We start from the raw sequence: 20,353 nt of genomic DNA on the forward strand, positions 1-20,353 counted from the left end.
TGATCCAGAGTTCCCCCTTGCTCCAGTGGGGAAGTAAACTGCATCAGCAGTTTAGCTGGTGCAACTTACTTGCCCCGCCATATTAATGCTGCTGCGCTGACAGATATGTTTTAGGGGCCAGAGTCAAGACTACACCCACTCCCTTGTGCCAGTTCCCTACTCCACACCATATGGGGGAGAAGAGGAGTAGCTACCCAGTGAAAGATTCTCTCCCTGTTTTGCATTGCTAACCTCAGCGTGGACAGTGTGCACAGGGAGTGAGTGGATGCTTTATGGCCCATATTCCCATATGTGGGCATGTGCCACAGGTCACTCAGTGGCCCATAATCGTGGAGACTAAGAAGATTGACTATCTAGGCCAGTTGACCTCATCTTGTCTAATGCTATGATTTGACAAATGATCAGAGGCTAATGACCAGATTATGGGGGGAAATGCTTATTCCACAGTCCAGGAGATTTGGAATAGTGAATCATAGGACTGGAAGGGATCTTGAGAGGTCATCTAGTCCAGTCGCCTGCACTCATGGCAGGACTAAGTATTATCTAAACCTTTCCTGACAGGTGTTCGTCCAACCTGCTCTTAAAAATCTCCAATGATGAAGATTCCACAATCTCCCTAGACAATTTATTCCAGGGCTTAACCACCCTGACAGGAAGTTTTTTCCTAATGTCCAACCAAAACATCCCTTGCTGCAATTTAAGACCATTGCTTCTTGTCCTATCTTCAGAGGTGAAGAAAGACAATTTTTCTCCCTCCTCCTTATAACAACCTTTTACGTACTTTTACGTACTTGAAACCTGTTATCATGTCCCCTCTCAGTCTTCTCTTTTCCAGACTAAACAAACCCAATTTTTTCAATCTTCCCTGATACGTCATGTTTTCTAGACCTTTAATCATTTTTGTCACTCTTCTCTGAACTCTCTCCAATTTGTCCACATCCTTCCTGAAATGTGGCACCCAGAACTGGATACAATACTCCAGTTGAGGCCTAATCAGTGCAGAGTAGAGCGGAAGAATTGCTTCTTGTGTCTTGCTTACAACACTCCTGCTAATACATCCCAGAATGATGTTCACTTTTTTTTCAACAGCCTTACACTGTTGATTCATATTTAGCTTGTGGTTCACTAGAACTCCCAGATCCCTTTCTGCAGTACTCCTCCCTAGGCAGTCATTTCCCATTTTGTATGTGTGCAACTGATTGTTCCACCTTAAGTGGAGTACTTTGCATTTGTCCTTATTGAATTTCATCCTATTTACTTCAGACCATTTCTCCAGTTTGTCCAGATCATTTTGAATTTTAATCCTATCCTCCAAAGTACTTGCAACCCCTCCCAGCTTGGCATCATCTGTAAACTTTATAACTGTACACTCTATGCCATTATCTAAATCCCTGATGAAGATATTGAACAGAACTGGACCCAGAACTGATCCCTGGGGGATCCCACTCATTATGTCCTTCTAGCATGACTGTGAACCACTTATAACTCACTCTCTGGGAACAAAAAGAAAAGGAGTACTTGTGGCACCTTAGAGACTAACCAATTTATTTGAGCATAAGCTTTTGTGAGCTACAGCTCACTTCATCGGATGCATACCGTGGAAAATACAGAAGATGTTTTTATACACACAGACCATGAAAAAATGGGTGTTTATCACTACAAAAGGTTTCCTCTCCCCCACCCCACTCTCCTGCTGGTAATAGCTTATCTAAAGTGATCACTCTCCTTACAATGTGTATGATAATCAAAGTGGGCCATTTCCAGCACATCGGCCAATGTGATATATGCCATCATGTGCCAGCAATGCCCCTTTGCCATGTATATAGGTCAAACTGGACAGTCTCTACATAAAAGAGACAGTTACACGAGAGGAAAATGATCAGGAACAGTCAGCATGGATTCACCAAGGGAAGGTCATGCCTGACTAATCTAATCGCCTTCTATGATGAGATTACTGGTTCTGTGGATGAAGGGAAAGCAGTGGATGTATTGTTTCTTGACTTTAGCAAAGCTTTTGACACGGTCTCCCACAGTATTCTTGTCAGCAAGTTAAAGAAGTATGGGCTGGATGAATGCACTATAAGGTGGGTAGAAAGTTGGCTAGATTGTCGGGCTCAACGGGTAGTGATCAATGGCTCCATGTCTGGATGGCAGCCGGTATCAAGTGGAGTGCCCCAAGGGTCGGTCCTGGGGCCAGTTTTGTTCAATATCTTCATAAATGATCTGGAGGATGGTGTGGATTGCACTCTCAGCAAATTTGCGGATGATACTAAACTAGGAGGAGTGGTAGATACGGTGGCAGGTAGGGATAGGATACAGAGGGACCTAGACAAATTGGAGGATTGGGCCAAAAGAAATCTGATGAGGTTCAACAAGGATAAGTGCAGCGTCCTGCACTTAGGACGGAAGAATCCAATGCACCGCTACAGACTAGGGACCGAATGGCTAGGCAGCAGTTCTGTGGAAAAGGACCTAGGGGTGACAGTGGACGAGAAGCTGGATATGAGTTAAGTGTGTTCTTGCTGCCAAGAAGGCCAATGGCATTTTGGGATGTATAAGTAGGGGCATAGCCAGCAGATCGAGGGACGTGATCATTTCCCTCTATTCGACATTGGGTGAGGCCTCATCTGGAGTAGTGTGTCCAGTTTTGGGCCCCACACTACAAGAAGGATGTGGATAAATTGGAGAGAGTCCAGCGAAGGGCAACAAAAATGATTAGGGGTCTGGAACACATGACTTATGAGGAGAGGCTGAGGGAACTGGGATTGTTTAGTCTGCAGAAGAGAAGAATGAGGGGGGATTTGATAGCTGCTTTCAACTACCTGAGAGGTGGTTCCAAAGAGGATGGTTCTAGACTATTCTCAGTGGTAGAAGATGACAGGACAAGGAGTAATGGTCTCAAGTTGCAGTGGGGGAGGTTTAGGTTGGATATTAGGAAAAACTTTTTCACTAGGAGGGTGGTGAAACACTGGAATGCGTTACCTAGGGAGGTGGTAGAATCTCCTTCCTTAGAAGTTTTTAAGGTCAGGCTTGACAAAGCCCTGGCTGGGATGATTTAATTGGGGATTGGTCCTGATTGAGCAGGGGGTTGGACTAGATGACCTCCTGAGGTCCCTTCCAACCCTGATATTCTGTGATTCTATGAAAAGAATAAATGGACACAAATCAGATGTCAAGAATTATAACGTTCATAAACCAGTTGGAGAACACTTCAATCTCTCTGGTCACGTGATTACAGACATGAAAGTTGCGATATTACAACAGAAAAACTTCAGAAACAGACTCCAAAGAGAGATTGCTGAATTGGAATTAATTTGCAAATTGGATACAATTAACCTAGGCTTGAATAGAGACTGGGAATGGTTGATTCATTATAAAAAGTAACCTACTTCCCCTTGTTTATTCCTCCCCCCCCCACCCCCCCACTGTTCCTCAGACGTTCTTGTTAAACCCTGGATTTGTGCTGGAAATGGCCCACCTTGATTATCATACACATTGTAAGGAGAGTGATCACTTTAGATAAGCTATTACCAACAGGAAAGTGGGGTGTGGTTGGGGGGAATGGGGGGGAGAAAACCTGGAACCTCAAACTGTTTAAAAGGCAGGGTTTACTGTTTAAATGTTTGCATTCTAGGTTTATTTTCACCAGATACACATTTAAGGTGGGATCTTCAAAAGTACTAAGCATTGTGCCTTACTTGTGTAATACAACATGGCTTCATGGTGATAAGTAACAGTCAGCATGGATATGTCAAGAACAAATTGCGTCAAACCAACCTGATAGCTTTCTTTGACAGGGTAACAAGTCTTGTGGATGGGGGGAAGCGGTAGACGTGGTATACCTTGACTTTAGTAAAGCTTTGGATACTGTCTCGCATGACCTTCTCATAAACAAACTAGGGAAATGCAACCTAGGTGGAGCTACCATAAGGTGGGTGCAAAACTGGTTGGAAAACTGTTCCCAGAGAGGTTTCAGAGTAACAGCCGTGTTAGTCTGTATTCGCAAAAAGAAAAGGAGTACTTGTGGCACCTTAGAGACTAAGCAATTTATTTGAGCATAAGCTTTCGTGAGCTACAGCTCACTTCATCGGATGCATACCGTGGAAAATACAGATGTTTTTATACACACACACCATGAAAAAATGGGTGTTTATCACTACAAAAGGTTTCCTCTCCCCCCACCCCACTCTCCTGCTGGTAATAGCTTATGTAAAGTGATCACTCTCCTTACAATGTGTATGATAATCAAGGTGGGCCATTTCCAGCACAAATCCAGGTTTTCTCCCCCCCATTCCCCCCAACCACACCCCACTTTCCTGTTGGTAATAGCTTATCTAAAGTGATCACTCTCCTTACAATGTGTATGATAATCAAGGTGGGCCATCACACACACACACACACACACACACACACACACACACACACACACACACACACACACACACACACACACACACACACACACACACACACACACGTTCTCGTATATATATATTTTTTTTTCACACTGCTCCTTTTTCCTAGTATAGTTAAAGCTGCTTTTCATGTGTTTTGAAAATAAATTACTAAAGTTCCAAAATCCAGTTTTTAATAAATTAATTTCCACAGTTGATACAGTAAAGTCAAAATTAAAGTCATGATAATTTGAGGCCTCTTCCAACCAGGTGTATGGGAATACAGTGGGAACTGAGGGTACTCAGTACTTCAGTAGATTAAGCCAATGGTTCTTTAAGGTGTCATGCATCGTATGACACAGATTTGTTTTGTGTTAAGTGATGCTCTTGATTAGCTAAGAAGTAACTGTTGTGCTCAGGCTCTCAGCTTCCAAAATGTTTTTTAATGCTTATAGTACTATATAAAAGAATATGTATATATTTGTCATTAGGTTTGATTACTAACAATATTTTGTAGCTTCACTATGTACCTTTCTCTATGCAGTGTTGTTGTAGCCATATTGGTCCCAGGATTTTTTTCCTGATACTTGAAAAGTACATAATAAAAAAAGTCATCAAACATTTCACGGACCAGATGTAAAAGCAAAACCAGCCGTCTTCTGATAAAAAGAATATGATGGAAAAACAAAATGGTTTTTTTTTTTGTACCTCAAGTGCTCTTCAAAGGTGCTATGGCCATTCCATGACTTCTTACTGTTCCACATAGCTTCAGGGCATATCAGAGCCTCTAGCAGTTTTCAGTGGCACCATGGATTTCTTTTTGTGATATTAAATAATGTATGTGTATTTCAAGAGTATATAAAGGAAGGCTGCAATAGACAGTATTCTGCTGAAATTAACAAAGTACTCAAGTTTTACTTTTGTGACTTATGAACTTGTATAGATTTATTAAGCATATCTGGTGATACTTTGATTCATTCTTGTAACCTCTCCCTCCTCTCATGGCTACACTCATTGTCATTCATTATAGGTCAATCTAAAAATGTGACATAAAACATAACATTATCCTTCACTGAAGGACACTAATGTCCTTGGACCTGTATGTTACAGAGAAAAAGACAAGAAGCAGTTCCTCAACAGCTGTAAATTGTCATAGCCACGTGAACTTCATCTTGAAGACTTTGTCTTGAACTCAGTGGAGCTATGACAATTTACACTGGCTGAGGCTTTGCCCTATAGCCCATGCACCTATCGTGCTTATGTTTTAAATTAGACAGAGCAGGGATCTCAAACTTTTTCCACATGTGGATGGGGCCTCATGTTAACAGAGATTGTCTTGTGGATGCCTCACTTCCATTTGTGATCATGAAAACCACCTTCATTCCCATTCCCAACTGCGCTGACCCCTCCCCTCCCCCCCGCTTTCATTCATTCCCTCAACTGTGGCAAACATAGCAGCTGGTGACATAGAAGCATAATAGTAATGTATTCAATGTATTTCAGTTTTCTTGTAAAGCAATTTTGCAATAAGGGGAAATAAGGGGAGTGAGCATCATATGACCAGTCAGCTTTCCACGAACCATCAGTAGGTACTCCACAGACCATGGGCCACAGTTTGGGGGGCAAGCACTATATTTCACTGACTGCTAATTGAAAAAGGTACAGCTTCAAAAGATTGCAGAGTTGGTTTTGTTTTTATTAAAATGCTTAGCTTGGTGCATTTGCTTTGAAAAGACTCCATAGAGGAAGTGTATTTTACGGACATAATCAAAATTGTGTTATGTACCTTTAATACTGCACATGTTAAAGGAAAAATTACTGTGAGGATGAGGTTATTGGTAAGAATGAGATGACTAAATCATTTAGAGCGTGGGGGGCCAGGACAAAGGATAAACAATTACAGTAGAGGATGAATAACAAGGAAGGAGAAAATGATATCAAGAGTCTGACTATGGAACTAGAAAATGTTTAAATAATATACATAAAATGAAATACCAGCCTGAGATTTTAACCGAATGAAGAAACTGACTGTGTTCTGCACTAGTAGTTATTCATATCAACAAAATTCCTGATTTTAATTGTATGTATTGTTTCACCTGAACTAAGAAAACTCTCATAAGGTGAGAAGCATTTGGCCCTTTGTTACTGAATAAACAAGAACTGTGATCTAGAATCACAATCATCACAGTGTATGGCAGATATAGCGAAGATTTGTTTTGACGTTTATAATCAAAATAAATTATCATATGAGTAAATTAATTTTAACATAAACTAGACATTTTAAACTTCTGCATGTTATATGAATGAATAATTCTTGGAATCATATTCTAGGTCTTAATGTAGCCACATATAACAATGTGATCACTGCACTGGTGTCTTGAAATGGGAGTAAAAACAATACCAATACTTTGCACTTCTATAGTGTCCCCTATCTAGCATCTCAAAGAATTGTGGATCTGCCTGCCATCCCTATTCTGAGTATGATCTTACTCTGTGAGTGGTTTCACTAATTGTTTTTTGTTCTTTTTAAAGTCCCTGAATGACTTGCCAAAGAACATAGACAAAGCCTGTCTCAGAGCCAGGAATCCCAGTCCCTAACCACTATGGGGATTTTAAATTCTTCTTTCTGTCTTAACATATATGATCATTTTGTGCACATGAGCCATTTATGAACATAGTATTGAACATTACCTGAATACTTGCATATCTCCTTCCATTTCAGTAGCAAAGGAAATAAAGTTGACTGGTGATTTTATAAGATTATTTATCATGTTTTCTCATATGCTCCAACTCTAGATATGGGTTTGATCACTCTATCCTCAATCCAGCAAAACAATTAAGCAGATGCTTAACTGTAAACAAGGCCAGGTAAGGGATAGGCACAATACACTTGTACTTATAGGGCCCCAACTCTTGGAGTCATGTGATCAAAGATCACATTGCCACCCCTGCCTCTCTAGGGGTGAGTGAAGAGAGGAACCTTACTGCCACTCTTGAGATTACAAGGGGGCCCCATGCCACTGCCCCTGTCTCACTGGGAGAAGAGGGACAGAGACTGGGGGGTGGGGCCATGGAGGCAGAGCAACAGGTGGTCCTAGGGTCTCAGATTGCCTGGCCCTGGCCTTTTAGCATATGAGTAATGCTACTGAGGTGAAGCTTAAAATGAAAATTTAAGTGCTTTGCTGGATTGGGGTCAGAGTGCTCAGAGTCTTGTAGGATCCACCCATATAACTTCAAAAAGCAAACTCAGTTCTATCCTTGATCTTGCTTATTTAATTTCCAAATTTCCAGCTTTTCCAATCGAACTATTAAAGGATTCCAGTTTGGCATCTAAGTCTCCAATTCTGCAAGCTGCTCCAGCTAGGCCACGGGATCCACCCACGTGAAACAGCTTGCAGGACCAGCACCAAAGTAATTTTCCAGTCCATTATATCCTCCATCAAATTCCTTACTTCATTGCAAAGAGGGGCATGGAGCAGCATTCATGTCGCACTCTCAGTCAGTACCCAGCCTGGGGAAACTAATGATCCAACCATGGGACGAAATTCGGTGATGAATCCTGGTCGCGTGCCACCTGAGGCACATTGCACATACGCTAAGAAGAATCTTGAAAAAATGTCATCCATTGATATTGTCCCTATGGCCGTATGAACAGATGTGAATTTCTCTGCATTCCCTTGTCCTTACCTGGGCAAGGGCTGTAATCTCAAAAAGAAATTTACCCGCATATGAATGGGCAAATCTTCCATTGAAGTCAATGGCTCCTGACTTCAGTGTCAATGAGACTTGCACCCACTTACATCAAGGCTGAATACAGCCATTTATACCTTTTAGTCAATTTTTTAGATATTCTACATCCTAGTATTAGGAATCAGTAATTTTCCTTTGGCTCGCTTTATTTCATGTTTAGAACAGATGGGGTTGAAACTGACAGGGTTTGAAATTCCTCTGTTTGTAAGGCCAGCATGACGTCTATACACCGTGTAAGCCCTCAAATTAAGTATTAAGTAGGCTTGGAAGTATTAGATTTCTACTGGTAAATGTCAGTAAATGTTGATTTCACTATACACAAACCAATGAAAAAATATTTCCATTGATGATAACTGAAATTTACAAATAGGCAAAATAATAAAAATGCTTCTTGAGAACAAGTTTGATTTTAGGTTACTTATGTTGTATATTTTGACCTGTGATGTTCACAATTTGTGTTTTAATGATTCTAAAGCTTTAACGTTTGGATTTCTATGTCTACTGTCATTAAATAATTAGTCTGACCCCTTCCACACACACACACATAATTTCCCACAACTGTGAACATTTAAATTGACAAAATAAAAATGTTTAAAAATAAACATTGATATTATTGGTCCAAATTATATTAAAAAAAATCAAACTCTGCCAAGTCTAGTCTAAAGTAAGACTTTATGCAGTCTAGTGGGTCTTGTGTTGGACCTTTGCAAAGGAGTGAATTTCATCCATACTGTTTTTTTCACAGTAGCCTCTCAATGTACCAGATATTTGATATTTTGTATACATTTAAAAACAAACAAAAAAAACCCCAAAAAACAAAACAAAAAAACAGGAACTTTCCTTCTTGCTACTGAGCGTTGGAGTTAAGGTATTTACTTTATATTAGAGAAGCTCACTTGTCTCTTGGGTTTGTCCTCCTGTCCTTCATCAGTAAACATTTGGATTGGTGTTGGTCACTGTATCTAATTCAGGCTAAACCAGGGTCATCAGCAAGGAACTGAGAAACAGTATTTACTGGGGTGGGGAGATTATATAGCTGCTACTTTGTGTAGATGATGGTTCTCAGCGTTCCCACAGGACTAGAAAGAAAACAAACATAAAACAGTGAGATAAGAGTAGAAAAGTGAAAATAATGCTTATGATGAGACTTTTCTCTTGAATTCTCTTGTTCAGACTAACCAAACTATCAAAAGATAGAATAACCTTCATGTATTATAAATGAACTGGTGTAATGGCATGCAGATATTGCTGCTATGGCCTCTGCACACCAGCTAGTCTATAGTACAAAGGCAAAATCCTACAGTTTGAGTATGAGATGAAGTATAATTTAAGGAGAATTAGCTTTAACAAAGAGAGAGAGAGAGATAAGACAGTTTTAGTAAAGTAAAAACAGATTTCTGAATAGTTAAACATTTTCTTTTCATTTGTTTCCAGTAAGTAGACTGGGAATTTAGTATGAGGGAAAGATTGTCCAGGAAGAAAACAGCAGGCAGACATTTTTAAGAACTAATATCTACACAAAGAAGAATTTAGAGAAGTACTATGGGGATTTTTGTTTTATTTTCCTTTAAGAGCATTACAAACATTTGTGCGGGAAGGTTTATTTGATTTTGTTGAGACTGAGTTTAAACCATTTTATGAACCATATGAGGGAAAGAATTTACAGTTGGGAGAGAGATGCTTAGAAAACAGAAAGAAACAAAACCGAGGAGGTTTGGAGTGTTAAACAGTATAGAGAGGAGAGGATGATGTCAGCATGTTCCTAACTCCACACCTGATATCAGCATATGGAAAACACCTGACGTTACAGCAACTTTCAAATGCTCTTGCATGATGATAAAACAATAATAATACCTAGCTCCTATATAGTGCTTTTTATCAGTAGATCTCAAAGCACTTTACAAAAAATGTCAATGACACTGCTGAAACATTACATTGTATAATCCATATAAACTATTAAGAAATCTTGAATCTAAAAACACATCCTCTGCTATGTACACTCAAAAAATTGGGGATTTGTATTTGTGGATCCAGCTATAGTAGAGCTCTCCAGATCTACACAATTACTAAATAAGAGCATTAAGCGCAGTAATTTACATTCCATATGTGTCTGCAATTATACATTCTTGTTAAAAAAGCTTCATTTTCTGCAATCCTTGGTATTATTGAACCCAGCCTTTAGAGAACCATGAATCAAAATCTCATAATTTTTGGAGCATCTTACAAATCATGAGATTTAGAAAATAATCAAATTTGGCCTTTTGTTTGCTTTAAAGTTTGTAAGTGTCCAGGGTACACATTTTCAATGATTGCTCCATAACTTTGAAGGCTAGAAACCTTTTTTTAAAATGAAAGCTTGGATTTTCCAATCATCACATGATTCCAGGAGCTGGAGCTTTAAGAAAAGACAAATATTGCAAGACTCAAGATAAAATTGTGAGCGTTGGCAATGTTGCTTTGGTCCACTCCTCTGCTCCGTTTCCCTCACCCACTTCCTTTATAACTGGTCTCTTTCTACCCTTTAGTCCAGCCTCCCCATCATCTTGCCTCTTCCAGTTGCTGGGTTATTCTTCAGCCCACCCTCTCTTCTGCGTCACTCATCATCCGCACCTGTGTGTTGTGCCTCTTTTTGATCCATCCCCTGCTCTCCCCTCCCCTTCTTTGCACTGGATCTATCCAATCCTCCTCTTTAGGTCATCTGCCAGTGGGAAATTGAGAAATCTAAGTAGACTCAGGGTGCCTCTCTGCTATTCATTGGAAAACTGAGAGGGAAGAAAGACTATCTGAAAGATGTCAAGTTTCTAGTATCAAAAGATTCTTTAATGAACTGGCAACTACCACTGCTGTCCTAGGTATCCCAGCATGAGGTGTTATATGCTACTGTCAGATTTGGACTATAGAGCTCCAAAATGTGGATGTATTTGTATTTGTGCATTAAAGTAACTGACAGCAAATATTTTACTAGTATGATACCACCCTCTGAAAAAAGCTACTTGCATGTCATCTGCATTTGTATTATGGGAATCCCCAGAGAAAGATATGCCTGCAGTCATATCATTTTGTGTCAGGATCCTGTCATCTCCCTCAGCCCAAGCAGTCAGGCTGGGTCAGTACTTGGATCGAAGAGCTCTATGGAACACCTAGATGCTGCAGATGTTGGGGATCCAGCATACATAAGAGAATGGCCATATGGGGTCAGATCAATGGTCCATCTAGCCATATCCTGTCCCCCACAGTGGCCAGCACCAGAGCTTCAGGGAGAGTGCACAGAACAGGGCAATTTTGGCGTGATCCACCTGTCTTCCACATCTGGCTTCTGGCAGTCAGAAGTTTAGGATTGCCCTGAGCATGGGGTTGCATGCCTGACCATCTTGGCTAATAGGCCTATTTTCCATTTATAGGCCTATCTTCCATGAACATATTTAGTTCTTTTATGAACCCAATTATACTTTTGGCATTCACAACATCACCTGGCAGTGAGTTACACAGGTTAAATTGTGTGTTGTGTGAAAAAGTACTTTGTTTTAGTTTTAAACCAGCTGCATATTAATTTCCTTGCGTGACCCCGAGGTTTCTGTATTGTCTGAAAGGGTCAATAACACTTTCTTGCTCACACCACTCATGATTTTATAGACCTCTAAGTGTGATTACACTTTTTTCTGTGTCAGCAAGTTCTTCTAGTCTATGCAGGCTCTTAAAACACTTTCATCACCGTAGTAGATGGGCTTCCCCGACCTTGCTATGTTTTTTCTCTTGTTCACTGCAGGTTGAAAGTTTCACAACCCTTTTTTCCTTTCCTGCAAACAATTATGGAAAACGATGCCAGTTTTTGACCAGCTCCACCCAGGAGCCAGAAATGTCCTGTTCACAGGCGCTTGGATGTGCCAGCAGCTGGGATTGAAAGGAAGAAAGGGCTGTTGCCGCCAAGAATAACTATGCCTGCTGGGCCTGTCCTAAGCTTTGGCTGGGGACACTGCTTAATTTGTGCCAGGGCTTGACAGGGCTGATCCCTGGCACCTCTAGGCTTGGCAGTCATAGCCCCGCTGGGCTTGCTCCATCAGTTATGAATGTATATAAAAAAAATGCCTGTGCCCCAGTACCTCTTTCATTACAAATTAAGTATTGGCTGGGGAAGGGCTGCTCTCCCCCTGGCCTAAGGGCAGGGACATCCCTGCGCGCGCGCGCCAGCCTCCCCGGGGGCTGGAACCCCTGCTCCTCCAGCGTTCGAAACGGTCGTTCCCCCTCTAACGGCAGGCGGGGTCCAGCACCAACGTTCTAAACAACTGCTGAAGCTCTCAAAGGGCGGCGCGAGCTCTCCCTCCCTCCCCACGTGCCGGCCAGGCCTGGCGACCTCACTTCCGGCCGCGGGGCGGGGAGTGGGCGGAACCGGAGGAGTGCGCATGCGCCGCTGACCGCACACAGCCCAGGCGAGGCGGCTGGTCCCTTGCAGGTCCCTGAGTGCTCGCCTCGGCGCTGCTGCTGCTGCGGCTGGGCGCAAAGTCCGTGCCGGGCAGGGCAGCGCGGGGTCCCCCCCTGGCCCTGCGGGAGCAAAGGGGGCGCAGCTGGGCCCGGCGCTTCCCACCCCCCCAACCCCCCCCGGCCGCGGTGCCGCTGCCTGGCGGGGCGGCGGGCGAGTGAGCGGGGCGGGGGCAGCTCCCCGCGGGCGGAATGTGAGGCTCGCAGCCCGGCTCCTGCCAGCGGCGAGCGGTTCCCCGGGCAGCGCGTCCCCTCCCCCACCCCCGGGCACCCCTCGCTGCGGGGCCGGGCACTGCCCGCGCTTCTCCGGCTCCGTCCCCAGCCCGCCGCTCGCCATGAAGAAGTTCTCCCGCATGCCCAAGGCCGAGGGGAGCGGCGGCGGCGGCGGGACGACGTGCGCTGGCTCCGGCGGCGCGGGCGGAGCGGGCGCCGCGGGCCGGGTGCTCGCTGTGGGACGGCACCAGGTCACCCTGGAGGATCTGCTGGCGGAAGGTAACGGGTGCAGGCCCCGGGCCGTGGGGGTGGGCAGTGCCAGGGCAAAGCCCCCGCCCTCTCGGTGGAGATGCCCCGGGGGGGATCGGCGGGGCAGGGCGGCTCAGCCCCCATCCCGCTCGCTTTCCCAGGGCCACGAGTGCCAGCCCATGCCCCTGCGGGAGGGAATCGGGGCTGGGAGGCAGGAGCCCTGCAGAGTCCATGAAGGGGGCTCCCGTAGACCGACTAAAAAGTTGGGGACAGAAGGAGAGAGGTCTTCCCTTTGCGCCCCCACTCTGGGCTAGAAGCCGGAGACCTTTGGATCGCCCCTTTTTTCTCCTCCCCCCGGCACTGGCTCTCCTTCCCAGACTCTAAATAGCTGCATACACATTATAAGCCGGTTAGTGATTTTTTTTTTTAAATGATTGGCTGGTGCATTGGCCTCATTATAGGGTTTACTTAGTTTCCTGGCATATTGTCACCAGTAAGCCAGTACGAAATTGCCTAGCAAGTGGCATGCTGCTGTTGGATCTGATGATTCATTGGGTCAGATCAAATGGTGTTTCAGAGAATGCGTGTAGTGTACAGTAACCAATGCCAGAGAACGGGCTTGTATAAGATTTTTGTCCTGTTTGCTAAGTAATTCTAAATGAAGCTTATATTAAGGCCTAACTTCTGGAATTCAACAGTCTTGTACTTGGATCAGCAATGAATGTGTGGTGTTTGCAGCTTTATATGCAGTAGGACTCCTGTCTTTCCCCTTGCAACAATATTTGATTAATTACTCCATCATTAGCATGCTGCTTGTATTGTTAAACCGGCAATTGACATTGCAGTGAACTTATGTTAGACAACAAAAGCTCTGAATGGGCAATATTTGGTCATTTATGCTATGCATTTTAGTAAACTAAATAACAGGTAATCTTGACTAGTATCCGCTTTGGGTTCTTATTGTGGGAGTAACCAGTATAGTTCTTATCCCTTAGCTAAATGTTTATGTATTCTCTACGCTATGAAGACTGCTGTAAAATTCCCTTCTTGGATGGTTGGACATAAGGCCAGTTTTGTATTTGCAATACACCTATGCGGTGTGGTATTCTTGCAAAATTAGAAAACAGTAAAGTGAATAAAATTATGTTAATGTTTATTGTCGGAGAAAGAAAAGGAGTACTTGTGGCACCTTAGAGACTAACCAGTTTATTTGAGCATAAACTTTCGTGAGCTACAGCTCACTTCATCGGATGCATACTGTGGAAAATACAGAAGATGTTTTTATACACATAAACCATGAAAAAATGGGTGTTTATCACTACAAAAGGTTTTCTCTCCCCCCACCCCTCTCTCCTGCTGGTAATAGCTTATGTAAAGCGATCGCTCTCCTTACAATGTGTATGATGATCAAGGTGGGCCATTTCCAGCACAAATCCAGGTTCCCCCCCCCCCCCCCCCCACACACAAATCCATTCTCCTGTTGTCGGAGAGTAGACTTATGTGCATATGCATGCTGGCAAATTTTCATGGTTTATTTATAACTCTCAACCCAAGTACTGTGTGCAATTGTGTAGGTTTGCATGTTCTCATTACCCCCTTGCATATATTTATTAAACTGCTATTAATGTCAAACAAAGAACGTTTATAGGTTCTGAATTGATTTCCTTATTTCAAAGTGAGAGAATTGGTAAACGGCTAAAGCATTGCAGATACTGATAGTAGATCTGAGTACTGTTTATCCCGTGCTATTGAGAAATGATTGCAACGGGAGTATGTTATTGTGGAATTTTCATTTTTTCAAAAGTATGTGGGATTCTGGGAATCCTCTTTAGAACCTTGAAAGGTCTATTGAAAAATATGAATTCTAAGGAAGAACTTGCCTACCCTGACTTTTAGTGCTCTCTGAAAGGGACACTGTCATCTTGATCTTTTTGATTTAAAAATATGAAATGAATAGTTTGTTACTGCATCTTTTTTTAGCTTTTGTGCAAATTTTTCTGTAATAATTTCCTATTAAGGTTTCAATTCAACTATTAAATACCCACACAAAGGAATACTGACCATGCACTTCGCAGCACTTGATGCCAAAAGTAGAGTGGAATTTTCCCACCTCACCTTTCAATTAATATCTTTATCTATTGTAATGAATTTTTTTAATCTTTCACACAGAAGTATTAGTTGACAGTATCCCTTTAGCTAAAATTGAATTAGTGTTCAATATTGAGAAGATGGGTAGTTTTGCTTTTGCAGTTTGGAAGTGAGCTCAGTACTCATACATTAGTTTTAGGCTAGCAATGCAGGTGGACCCTTTTATGGAGCTTTAGCCCTGGTCTACACTGTGGGGTTAGGCCGAATTTAGCCTTGTTAGGTCCATCTTAAAATGAATGCGTCTACACAACCAACCCCTTTCCGTCAACCTAAAGGGTTCTTTAATCGACTTCTGTATTCCTCCTCGGCAAGGGGTGGAGCGCTAAAATCGACCTTGCTGGGTCGAATTTGGGGTAGTGCAGACGCAATTCGGCAGTATTGGCCTCCGGGAGCTATCCCAGAGTGCTCCAATGTGACTGCTTTGGACAGCACTTTAAACTCCGATGTACTAGCCAGGTACACAGGAAAAGCCCCAGGAAATTTTGAATTTAATTTCCTGTTTGGTTCGCGTGGCGAGCTCAGCAGCACAGGTGACCATGCAGTCCCCCCAGAATCACAAACGAGCTCCAGCATGTACCAAAAGGGAGACACTGGATCTGATTGCTGTATGGGGAGAAGAATCTGTGCAGGCCGAAATCTGATCAAAAAGAAGAAATGCTAAAGTATATGCCAAAATCGCACAGGGCATGGTGGAGAGAGGCTACAACAGGGACACGCAGCAGCGACGCGTGAAAGTTAAGGCGCTCAGGCAAGCCTACCAAAAGACAAAGGAGGCAAACAGTCGCTCAGGGTCAGAGCCCCATACATGCCGCTTCTATCATCAGCTGCATGGCATTCTAGGGGGGGACCCCACCACTGCCCATGGACGCCTGCAAGGGGGGAGTTTCACGCAACAAGGAGGAGGATTTTGTGGAGGGGGAGGAGAATGCTCAGCAGGCAAGCAGTGAATCTGTTCTCCCTGGCAGCCAGGACCTTTTCATCACCTTGGAGCCAATACCCTCCCAAGGCGGGATCCCCAATCCTGAAGCCAGAGGAGGCTGCTCTGGTGAGTGCACACTTGTAACTACAGTACAGGGTTTAAAAGCAATAGTGTTTAATGTTTGTTTTGCTCTGAAGAATTGGGATGCATTCGCAGTCAGTACAGCTACTGGAAAAGTCTGTTAATGTGTCTGGGGATGGAGTGGCAATCCTCCAGGGACATCTCCATGAAGCTCTCCTGGAGGTACTCTAAAAGCCTTTGCAGAAGGTTTCTGGGGAGGGCTGCCTTATTTCGTTCTCCATGGTAGGACACTTTACCAGGCCAGTAGCAAGTAGTCTGGAATCATTGCAGCACAAAGCATGGCAGCGAATGGTCCTGGGTTTTGGTCGCATTCAAGCAACATTCGGTCTATATCTTTGTGTTAGCCTCAGGAGAGTGATATCATTTCATGGTCACCTGGTTGAAATAGGGGAATTTTTGTAAGGGAACAGTAAAAGGACCCCGTTCATGCTGGGTTGTTTGTGCTTGGCTAAAAGGGATCATCCCTGAGAACAGCCACATGGTGGGGGGAGGGGTGAAGGGATCATCCCAGAGAATAGCCACGTGGTGGGCTGGAGGGAGGTGTGTGCTGCACATCCACCCGAAAACCTCAGCCCCTCCTTTTAAATGTGAAACCCAACTGGCATTACTTGCTATGGGAAAGGATGGCGCTGCAGTTTGAAACCATTCCCACATGTTATGAAGGCATAAGAAGCCAACCCTGTGTACCAAAAGGCTTACCATGGCTGCCTGGAAACCAAATTCTGTTGCTCCATACCGGCAGGCGCTCAATATAAAAGGCAAAATGCGACCTTGTACCTAAAGCACATGTGCTGTCTGCTGTGAATTGCTTGATTCACTGTGAAAGAGTCTCCCTTTTGTTCTCAGAAATGTATCATTTTAAATTTTACTCTCCCTTTTTATCTCCCCCCAGGTGCAAATGTTTCTATGCTCCCTCTATCATTTCCATCCCTGAGGTTATCACAGATTAGAAGGTGAAAAAAACGCACTCGCAATGACATGTTTTCCGTGCTCATGCAGTTGTCCCACACTGATAGGGCACAGCTTAATGCATGAAGGCATTCAGTGGCAGAGGCCAGGAAAGCATTAAGTGAGCGCGAAGAGCAGAGGCAGGAGGCGATGCTGAAGCTAATAGGGGAGCAAATGGACATGATGAAGTGTCTGCTGGAGCTTCAGGAAAGCCAACAAGAGCACAGACCCCCGCTGCATCCATTGTATAACTGCTTGCCCTCCTCCCGAAGTTCCATATCCTCCTCACCCAGATGCCCAAGAACATGGGGGGGAGGCTCTGGGCACCCAGCCACTCCATTCCAGAGGATGGCCCAAGCAACAGAAGGCTGTCATTCAAACAGTTTTGATTTTTAGTGTGGCTACAATAAGCAATGTGGCCTTGTCCTTCCCTCCTCCCGCACCCCACCCAGGCTACCTTGTCAGTTATCTCACTTTTTTAAAATTAATAAAGAAAGAATGCATGGTTTCAAAACAATAGTTATTTTATTTCCTTTGCCAGCTGTGATTGAAGGCGGGAGGGTGGTTGGCTTACAGGGAATTAAAATCTACAAAGGGGGTGGGTTTGCAGCAAGGAGAAACACACAACTGTCACGTCTGGCGAGTCATGAAACTGGTTTTCAAAACCTTTCTGATGCGCAGCATGCCTAGCTGTGCTCTTCTAATCGCCCTGGTGTCTGGCTGCTCAAAATCGGCTGCCAGGCGATTTGCCTCAACCTCCCACCCCGACATAAACGTCTCCCCCTTACTCTCACAGATATTATGGAGCACACAGCAAGCAGCAATAACAATGGGAATGTTGATTGTGCTGAGGTCTAACCTAGTCAGCAAACAGTGCCAGCAAGCTTTTAAACGTTCAAAGGCACGTTCTACCACCATTCTGCACTTGCTCAGCCTATAGTTGAACTGTTCCTTACTACTGTCCAGGGTGCCTGTGTATGGCTTCATGAGCCATGGGAGCAAGGGGTAGGCTGGGTCCCCAAGGATAACTATTGGTATTTCAACATCCCCAACGGTAATTTTCTGGTCTGGGAAGTAAGTTCCTTCTTGCAACTGCTCGAACAGCTGGGAGTTCCTAAAAATGCGAGTGTCATGCTCCTTTCCTGGACATCCTACGTTGATGTCAGTGAAGCATCCCTTGTGATTCACCAGTGCTTGCAGCACCATTGAGAAATACCCCTTGCGGTTTACATACTGGTTAGCAAGGCGGTCCGGTGCCAAGATAGGGATATGTGTTCCGTCTATTGCCCCACCACAGTTAGGGTACCCCACTGCAACAAAGCCATCCAGTGCGACCTGCATGCACATTTCCCTGAGTCACTACCCTTGATAACAGAATGTCAGTGATTGCGTTGGCTACTTGGATCACAGCAGTCCCCACAGTAGACTTGCCCACTCCAAATTGATTCCCGACTGACCTGTAGCACAGTCAGGCGTTGCAGGCTTCCACAGGGCTATCGCCACTCGCTTCTCAACTGTCAGGGCAGCTCTCATCTTGGTATTCCTGCGCTTCAGGGTGGGGGAAAGCAACTCACAAAGTTCCAGGAAAGTGCCCTTACGCATGCGAAAGTTTTGCAGCCACTGTGAATCATCCCATACCTGCAACACTATGTGGTCCCACCAGTCTGTGCTTGTTTGCCGGGCCCAGAATCAGCGTTCCACTGTATCAACCAGCCCCACTGCCACCATGATGTCCCAATTGCCACAGCCTATGCTTTCAGGAACGTCTGTGTCCATGTCCTCATCACAATCGTCCTCATGCTGGCGTCTCTTAGTCTGGTTCTGCACATACTCCAGGATAATGCGCAAGGTGTTTACAATGCTCACAACAGCGGCAGTGAGCTGAGCGGGCTCCATGCTTGCCATGGTATGGCATCTGCACAGGTAACCCAGGAAAAAAGGCGCAAAACGATTGTCTGCCGTTGCTTTCACGGAGGGAGGGAGGGGCGACTGATGACATGTACCCAAAACCACCTGTGACAATGTTTTTGCCCCATCAGGCAATGGGAGCTTAACCTAGAATTCCAATGGGCAGCGGGAACTGTGGGATAGCTACCCACAGTGCACGGCTCTGTAAGTCGATGCGAGCTATGGTACTGAGGACACACTCCCCTGACTTAATGTGCTTAGTGGGGACATACACAATCGACTGTATAAAATGGATTTCTAAAAATTGACTTCTATAAAATCGACCTAATGTCGTAGTGTAGACATACCCTTATTGAAGTCAATGGGGCTCAGTATAGGGATCTGCCTTTGCAAGGCTTGTTGCAGGATACAGTTTTCTTGGATTGTGTAGGGGTATGATTCTCTAATAGTTGAGGAGGTGACTTAAAATAGGCCTGTGGTAGAAAACAGGGAAATTGGATAGTGCTTTGCTCAGGCTTACATACTTAAGAGGACTGGTAATCTCATTTGTAAATTGTCAGTTAAGAAAAATATAAACTCTTATTTAAGGTGAATGATGTTAGGATACTACATCAGCCTAAGGGTTGGAGAAAAGTAATACGTGTGTAGCCTGTCCCTTTTGTTGGCTGCTGTGTTATCAAGTAACTTCGCATTAGCCATAAAATATAATGTTGTCTATAACTTCATCCTTTTGTGTGTATCTGCTTTTGCTCTATGATTACATTAGAAAGCATTCAAGTCAAACTTACTGTTCAAGTTAGTTGATAATGTTCAATGTTTGTACTCAGCAATGATAGTTAGTGGCATTGTGAAGACATCTGCATCTGTAATCCTTCCACTGAAGCCAAAAGAAATGAAAGTGAAAATGTGGAATTAAAAATTAGCAGAGCTAAAATAAAATCTACTTGCGCAAGGGCCTGTAGGAACCTTTCATCGTGTTATGTACTTCTGCAAACTCTAAGGTTCTGTTTATCCTCTTTCCTGTAAAAAGCAAGTTTCTAGTCCTTATAGTTGTGAAGAAAATGTTCCTAATATGGTGTAGGGCAGGGGTTCTCAAACTGAGAAACAGGGGTTCTCCCTGAGAACCCCTGAGGGGTCGCGACCTGTGAGCTTCCACCCTGAACCCCGATTTGCCTCCAGCATTTATAGTGGTGTTAAATATATAAAA

General features: G+C 43.9%; 1 protein-coding gene across 1 annotated transcript in view; it reads left to right on the forward strand.

The window, feature by feature from the left end:
- Nucleotides 1–12,955: 12,955 nt before the first annotated feature.
- Nucleotides 12,956–20,353, forward strand: part of BMP2K (BMP2 inducible kinase) — a 106,911-nt gene continuing 99,513 nt past the window's right edge. Inside the window, exon 1 of the mRNA XM_074950468.1 lies at nucleotides 12,956–13,112. Coding sequence (XP_074806569.1) covers nucleotides 12,956–13,112 — 157 coding nt within the window. The remainder of the gene's footprint in view (nucleotides 13,113–20,353) is intronic.

Source organism: Natator depressus, chromosome 4, assembly GCF_965152275.1.
Source record: "Natator depressus isolate rNatDep1 chromosome 4, rNatDep2.hap1, whole genome shotgun sequence".
In the NCBI taxonomy this organism is placed as follows: Eukaryota; Metazoa; Chordata; order Testudines; family Cheloniidae; genus Natator; species Natator depressus.